This window comes from Sinocyclocheilus grahami, unplaced genomic scaffold, assembly GCF_001515645.1.
Source record: "Sinocyclocheilus grahami isolate Dianchi unplaced genomic scaffold, SAMN03320097.WGS_v1.1 scaffold347.1, whole genome shotgun sequence".
Taxonomy (NCBI): Eukaryota; Metazoa; Chordata; class Actinopteri; order Cypriniformes; family Cyprinidae; genus Sinocyclocheilus; species Sinocyclocheilus grahami.
The window spans coordinates 1,239,834-1,248,364 of NW_015505526.1; the positions used below are offsets into that span (position 1 = coordinate 1,239,834).

The following is an 8,531-nucleotide window of genomic DNA, read 5'->3' on the forward strand; positions in this document are numbered from 1 at the left end:
GTAAGAAAAAAAGTCATTTATCTTGCAATTCTTTTTTTTTTGTCAGAATTGCAAGATATAAACTAAAATTGACGTGAAAGTTGACAAGCTCTATCCAAAAATGAAAATAAATAAATAAAAGAATTAGATAAAAACACCATAAAGGTTTCATGGAAGTGCATTAAAGGGGTCCATATGATTTGTGTGTGTTTTCCAAGTGTTCACAGGTCAGACATTAAATTTATTTGAGGACCATACCATAATTTTTAAGTTGTGCACAAATGTAAAGTTTAAGTTTTGAGAGATTTTGAGATGTAAAGTCAGAATTGTCCAATAAAAAGGTCACAATTATCTTTTTTATTCTCTGGTTCTGAATTAATCTTGCAATTTTTATTTATTTATTATTTTTGTCAGAATTGCAAGGTATAAACTAAAATGGAAGTGAAAGTTGACAGCTTCTGTTAAAAAAAAAAATATATATATATATATATATATATTAATAGTAATAATAAAAACACCATAAAAGTTTCATGGAAGTGCATTAAAGGGGTCCATATGATTTGTGTGTGTTTTCCAAGTGTTCACAGGTCAGACATTTAATTTATTTGAGGACCATACCATATTTTTTAAGTTGCACACAAATGAAAAGTTTTAAGAGCTGAGAATACTGACTTTTAAGGTCTGTTCATCACAAAAAAAAAATATTTCAGAAGACTAGCTAATGGACTGCAATTTAAATGTTTTTATATTTTGTATCTGAATCTTTTAAGTGTGACAAATGTGCAAAAAATTAAAAAAACAGGTAGGGGCCAACACTTTTTCACACCACTGTATATATATATATTAATAGTAATAATAAAAACACCATAAAAGTTTCATGGAAGTGCATTAAAGGGGTCCATATGATTTGTGTGTGTTTTCCAAGTGTTCACAGGTCAGACATTTAATTTATTTGAGGACCATACCATATTTTTTAAGTTGCACACAAATGAAAAGTTTTAAGAGCTGAGAATACTGACTTTTAAGGTCTGTTCATCACAAAAAAAAAATATTTCAGAAGACTAGCTAATGGACTGCAATTTAAATGTTTTTATATTTTGTTAATGCATTTTCTGCATTGCATGGAAAACGGCAGCATGGACAAGTCATTTCGAACTTTGTTATTTCTGCTATTTCTGTAAAATGAAAGTACAGACTCTGTTGAATTCCAAAAATGACAACAAAAAAGCTCCATAAAAATGGTGTTTTGTGCTGTTTTTCAAATGTTCTCAAGTCATATGTTCAATTCATACGAGGAACTTAATTTATATGAGTTGTGCACAAATGTAAATAAGATTTGAGGGCTGAAAATATTGACTTTTGGGTATGGCTTCAGAAGAATACAGAAAACAAATATTCTAAAGCCTGTGGACTGAAATTTAAATATATATTTTTTATATTTTTATGCATTTTGCAATGCAAGTAAATGAGACTAGCTGTTAAATTCTAAAAATGACAACAACAAAAAAAGCACCATAAAAGTGGTCCATATGATTTGTGTGTGCTGTTTGTCAAATCTTAAGTTATATGTTAATTTTGAGGAACTTTTTTTTATATGTTGATTTGCTGCTCAAGAAAAAAATTCTTATTGAAAACTGTTTTTGCTGCTTAATATTTTTGTGGAAACTCCCATTCAAATGAATAAGATTTTTTTTAAAGCTGCAATGATTTGCATTGAATTCATCAAATGTGACAGTTATAGACATTTATAATATTACAGGAGATTTCTGTTTCAAATAAATTATTTTCATTTGAACTCTCTACTCATCAAAGAATAATGAAAATAAATGTTATCACTGTTTCCACAAAAAATTATAAAAACATTATAGCAGCCAAAACTATTGATAACACTAAGAATCATTATTAATAATTGACCACCAATAATAATGGATGAAAATTTAGCAGGAAATCAGCATATTAGAATGATTTCTGAAGGAAAGACTTTAAAAAAACATTTTAAAATCTTGATTAATATTTAGTTTGACCGTCAGTGTATGTATTTGTGTGTCTGCGACCGTGGCGGATGCGTCTGGGTGGTTTCGCTGATAAAACACTGCGAGATAAAGATGGCACACGATAACAAGAGTGAACATGACTCACAATCACGATGAAATTAATGAGAATAAATGAGAATGAAATGATTGCGGCCCCATAGGAAGCACCATTGTCTCTTGACAGCACTGTGAAATGTAATAACCCAAATAATATAATAGAGTAAGTCTATAGTGAAGCATGGAGATCAGCTGCAAAGAGAGAGATAGACAATTACTGATGTGTTTGGTGAATAAGTACTTGATTTCTGCTGTGTTGCACCTGTTTCTGAAAGATTGGATTTGGATTGGTGCAAAAAATAAGCTCAGAGACCAACAAAAGTTTATGATTTCTACACATTTTGTTCATCATATTTCCACAAACACAACTTCTATTTTGAAGCCTAAATGCAATTAGCATAAATAAAATTACATGTATGTGTGTATTTATATAGACATATTAAATATACACAGCACACACACACATATATTATGTAAACAAAAACTTTTCTTTTGGATGCGATTAATCGTTCTTCATTGTTAACATGCTTGGATACAGCACTCTGTGAACAGCCAGCTTCTTTGGCAATGAATGTTTGTGGCTTATCCTCCTTGTGAAGGGTGTTAATGATTGTCTTCTGGACAACTGTCAGATCAGCAGTCTTCCCCATGATTGTGTAGCCTAGTGAACCAAACTGAGAGACCATTTTGAAGGCTCAGGAAACCTTTGCAGGTGTTTTGAGTTGATTAGCTGATTGGCATGTCACCATATTCTAATTTGTTGAGATAGTGAATTGGTGGGCTTTTGTTAAATGTGAGCCAAAATCATCACAATTAAAAGAACCAAAGACTTAAACTACTTCAGTCTGTGTGCATTGAATTTATTTAATACACGAGTTTCACAATTTGAGTTGAATTACTGAAATAAATTCACTTTTCCACGACATTCTCATTTATTGAGATGCACCTATATATATATATATTTTATTTTATTTTTTACTTTTAATGCATTTTTGGAGCTTGTCAGCATCCATCACTTTTCACTGTATGCAAAAGGGCAGCATGGACAAATAGTTTTTGGATCTTTTTCTTTTTTTTTTGTAAAATTTGTCACCAGCTAAGTCATGTCATGTTATGATTAAAAAAGGTTAGAATGCCAACCTTGGAAAATGCATGATGCAAAAGACAAGTGTTTATTTTGGTTGCATTACATGAGATGTGATATGAATCATTAAAAATGCCTTTAATTTACATATTTTCATGGTTAAGACTACATAAGTAGCTCAAACAGTAAAGTACAGCTCTAGCAACGCCAAGGTCATGGGTTTGTTTCCCAGGGAATGCATGAACTGTTCAAATTCCCAACTTATGTTTGGGTTTGATAAGTGCTTAAATACGGAATGCATAATATATTTAGCAAACCAAAAATAAATGCATAAATTCATAAATAGTTTGTATCACTTTATTTAAGTGCATAAATGTATAAGTCAATGCATTTGGGAGGTGCTTTTATCCAAGGTGACCTACATCGCATTCAAGGTACACATTTCATCAGTTCATGCATTTCCTGGGAGTTGAATCCATGACCTTGGCATTGCTAGCATTGTGCTCTAATGTTTGCATTACGGTTCAATATAGGATTTCCAGTGAGGCACCAAATGGATCATGCAAAGCAGGTTAAACTCTTTACACTGGCCTTCTCACTTTACTAAAACTCAACTGAGCAAATCAACATAGCTACTACAAACTACGATGAAGAAAACTTACTTATGACCTATCAGATAACAAATGAGGGGAAAATCCCAATGGTTTCTATAAAAAGAAGCAGATAAATCCAGTTTTTCTTACAGCGTCCATGTCAGACGGACAGATAAAGTTGGGACGGAGGCCGCATTTCACCCCATAGAGGAGTACATGGTCCATGTGGAGGAACAATTCCAGTACATGGCTCAACGCGGCCACGTGGATAAAAAACGAGTGTATTTGGCCACCGACGACCCCTCGCTGTTACAGGAGGCAAAAGTCAAGTGAGTTATGATGAGTCCTAAAGGGTCATGAAACAACAGTTTTGAAAAATGTTACAACAAACCGAAAAAAGTTCAGGGAAAGATGGGAGACAAACTCCAGAACAACGGCTACTGATCAAGTAGGTTTTGTTTTGCTCTCAGTTAAGAGCCTCAAAGCTTTCCTCAAATGCATTCTGCAATTTACCGCTGCTTTCAGCAAATTTAACAAATATATTCAAGCTCACACTACATTACACAAACACACATATATCCAGTGATAGCTAGAAGTTAATGCACAGCAGTCATCAACATTTCATGAAAATGAACATTTTATTATAGTTTGCCATTTATTTTTAAGATTGTCATGAAAAATTAAATGTATTTATAGTTTCCAATTTTTTTATGTATTTGTTTGAAATTGGTTTGATTATAATTATATATATATAAATTAAAATGTATAATTGCAATTGTTACATTTTATTAAAATTATATAATGATAAAACACATGTATCTGATAAGGAATTTATTTACTAAATGTATTTTGCAGTTTTCATCTTCCAGGTTAAAAAAATCTTCTTTGTCAACATCAAAGACGCAATGAAGATTTTAAACTTGGAAGCCAAAAAAGTGAAGACTCAAAATTGACCAGTTTTCTCCTACCATTTAAATTACAGATTGTCTTCTATGATGTGAAAATGTAGTTGTGTTTCACGTTCAAGTAAAAATTCATGGTCACACCTTAAATTAATTATAAAAAATGTAATATTAGATCTAAAATTGTAAAAATTAAATCCAGTATTCTGTGTTTTTCAGGTACACAGACTATGAGTTCATCAGTGATAACTCCATCTCTTGGTCAGCGAGTTTACATAACCGATACACTGAGAATTCACTCAGAGGCGTCATCCTGGACATCCACTTCCTGTCCCAGACTGACTTCCTGGTTTGCACCTTCTCCTCACAGGTACATCAATAACTGTTTATTTTATCGGTAACATTTTACACAATAAGGATTCATTTGTTAACATTAAGTGCACTAGTAAACATGAACGAACAGTAAACACTATTTCTACATTATTTGTTAATCTAAATGTTAATCTAATGGTTTTCTGACTTTGTTTTTCTCCTTCTGTCAATAATTCATCTATTAAACATACAAGTAACTACATAAAGTCATTAAAAATAATGCAGTGTTGTTTCAGTATCACTGAAATACTGTTAGTTTTTAAATCAGTTTTTAGTTTTTATATTTTACATCTCTTTTTTGTTTGTTTTTAACACTTTGTTTTTTTCTTTTTTGAAGTTTTTGTTTATGGGTGTGTGTGTCTATATTAGTTTTTATATCATTTTTATTTTAGATTTAGTTTGTTATTTCAGTACATCAAGTTAAGTTAAACTAAATTAAAACAAATAAAAATGTTGCCTTGGGAATTAGCTGAAATAAAACGTTTTTTTATATTTTATATTTTTTATATTTAACGTTTATTTCATTTCAAGAAATTACTTTTTTATGGTTTTAATTTCAGTTTTAGTTAACCATAATAGCCCTGTATTGAGGCAGAGAAAATATGCTTTGTTATTAAAATAATGTCAAAATGCAGAAAGAGTTATAATGGTCTTAAAACAGGCCTCATGTTCATTCATAAAGGTCCATTTATAAACAATATTTTTTGTCATTTTAAAATCATCAGTTTGTAATCGCAGTAATGGTAGACAATTATTGTTACTAACTAGGGATGCAAGATATTATCGGACCGATATCGGAATCGGCCGATAATGGCTTTGAATGTATCGGCATCGGATATGAAAAATTATGCCGATATGTCTTGCCGATGAGAGGAATACATTAACTCACATGTGCTCAGGGTGTGTAGCGATTAGATCGCGTCAACAGTTTGGCTCATTCTTGAAGCAAAGTTTTGCCTGAATAGGGATTGGATTCACTGCAGCAGCGGCAGCCTCCCGCGGGTCCTAATGCCCCATGCGGTAAGGAGTTTTTATTCCATAGGGGGCGCTGTTGGCCTACTTCTAATTAAATTAAAGTAAAATACACAAATAACATTTAGACTGTGTTTCTGATCAAATAAAGCAGTAATTGATGTCATAAAACATGAGTATGTTTTGATTTAAAGGTCAGAAGCTATAGCTTACACGAATAAAAAAAAATCACAAACATGACACTTGTAAATTAATAATTCTATATATACTGATTTATTAATTAATGTGTAATATGATACGTTTTTTAAACAAATTATGATCTCTAAAAGATTTTCTGAATTTTTAAAACTCTTTTGCTTTAGACCATCTACAAATCTTAAATCTTAAAATAAAATGTTAAGGTTAATACTGCATCTTTCTGAGGGAAAAAAATGCTGCAATTAATATATAGTTTATTTATAGTTATTTTCAAAGCTTCAATGTACTGTTATTATAAAATAACTTCATTATTATTTAATTCTAACAAATAAGTTCTTGTTAAAAACTAACCAAAATTAAAAATAATTAGCTTATAATTTCCACACAGGAGAGACTTGGTGTTGTTTCCAAACAAAAGGGAAAATATCGGCATCGGCTATCGGCCAAAATGTGTTGAAAAATATCGGAGTATCGGATATCGGTAAAAATCCAATATCATGCATCCCTATTACTAACACAACAATAAATGCTGGTAAAAAAAAAATTATTGCTATTGTTAGTTCATATTTATAGAGCCCTGCACATGACATGCATATAGAAATATATTTATTGTGGTAATACAGTAAATTAATAATTTGTTCCCTCGTTTTAGTCAATCGTGGCCACGTTGAACAAATTTAATTAAAGACTAATTCATTTAAAACAAGATGACTCAGAAACAAGATAAACTAAAATGAGAGAAAACAATTTTTTTTACATACATATATGTGGGTCGGGGGCTTCGTACTAATGCATTAACTAATGTTAACTTTATTGTAAAGAATTGCCGTTTTACTTTATCACTTTTTGTTTTCTCCCACCCAACAGAATTCTGACTTTGTTCTTCTGGTTCTATCAGGTGTGTCGTGTGGCATATGAGATCATGCAGACTCTTCATCCGGATGCCTCTGCTTTTTTCCGCTCTTTGGACGACATCTACTACTTCGGTGGACAGAACGCGCACAACCAAATCGCCATCTACCCACACCAGGCGCGCACGGCGGAGGACATCCCACTGGAGCCCGGAGACGTCATTGGAGTGGCCGGAAACCACTGGGACGGCTACTCTAAAGGGGTCAACCGCAAACTAGGACGCACCGGCCTCTATCCGTCCTATAAAGTCAAGGAGAAGATCGAGACGGTGAAGTATCCCACTTACCCCGAAGCAGACAAGCTGCTGAGCTTATAGAACAACGCATTAATAATTAATGCATGGACGGCTGAACTTGCCATGCACTGGATAACAGACACTCAAAGACATGTATGCGTGTGTGTATTTATAGGATGGACGCACCTTTTAGGTTTGCAAAAGGATCTCATAAACTGCTGTGGACATCAAGAGCCTTTTAAATCGCACTCAGATCAGCAGAAGCAAATGATAAAAACATTTTTTTAAATTGTTTTCATGTTTTTTTTGTTATATTCTCCTGCCTTTTTTGTCACTTTCTCTGTCCTCAAACTGGAGTGAATCTCACAGAGGTCACATTTCACCCACAAAATCAACAGAAAAAGTAAGAAATTATATTTTGCATTAGGAAAACGAAGCCTATTTGAATATTTTGCATTGACATTTATTTTCATGAAGTACAAAAAAGGTCCGGACCCTAAAAGAATATTTATTAATTTAAAGCAGGGGATAATTATATTCTCCTGCCTTTTTTGTCACTTTCTCTGTCCTCAAACTGGAGTGAATCTCACAGAGGTCACATTTCACCCACAAAATCAACAGAAAAAGTAAGAAATTATATTTTGCATTAGGAAAACGAAGCCTGTTTGAATATTTTGCATTGACATTTATTTTCATGAAGTACAAAAAAGGTCCGGACCCTAAAAGAATATTTATTAATTTAAAGCAGGGGATAAAATCTAATACAAACGTTTGAGCTTAGTTTCTTATTTTCATACAAATATTTTCATAAAATGTTTTAATTATTTTGTAATTTATTTATTTTTATTATATTTATTTATCATTTATTTATTATTGCATTTTGCTAACTCAATAAAGCATTCTGAACTTAAATGATTTTAGCAAATGGCTGCAATATAACAAAGAGTGAAAAATGTAAGGGGGTCTGAATACTTTCCGTACCCACTGTATATATATATTAATTCTTAAATAGGTGAAACTTCACAGTTTACCATCATTATCAAATTACTCATTGTTAGTGAACCCTGAAGCATTTGGACATTTTCTAAATTTGCAAAAATGTTTAAAAAATACTTTAAAGGGGTCATATGATGCGATTTCAAGTTTTCCTTTCTCTTTGGAGTGTTACAAGCTGATTGTGCATAGATAAGATCC

At 32.1% G+C, this 8,531-nt stretch overlaps 1 protein-coding gene across 1 annotated transcript in view; it reads left to right on the forward strand.

Moving 5' to 3' along the window:
- Positions 1-7,783, forward strand: part of LOC107548413 (alpha-(1,6)-fucosyltransferase-like) — a 105,437-nt gene extending 97,654 nt beyond the window's left edge. Inside the window, exons 9-11 of the mRNA XM_016229077.1 lie at positions 3,899-4,075; positions 4,868-5,018; positions 7,089-7,783. Of these exons, the coding sequence (XP_016084563.1) occupies positions 3,899-4,075; positions 4,868-5,018; positions 7,089-7,418 (658 nt within the window). The 3' untranslated portion in view covers positions 7,419-7,783. The remainder of the gene's footprint in view (positions 1-3,898; positions 4,076-4,867; positions 5,019-7,088) is intronic.
- The last annotated feature ends 748 nt before the right edge of the window (positions 7,784-8,531 follow it).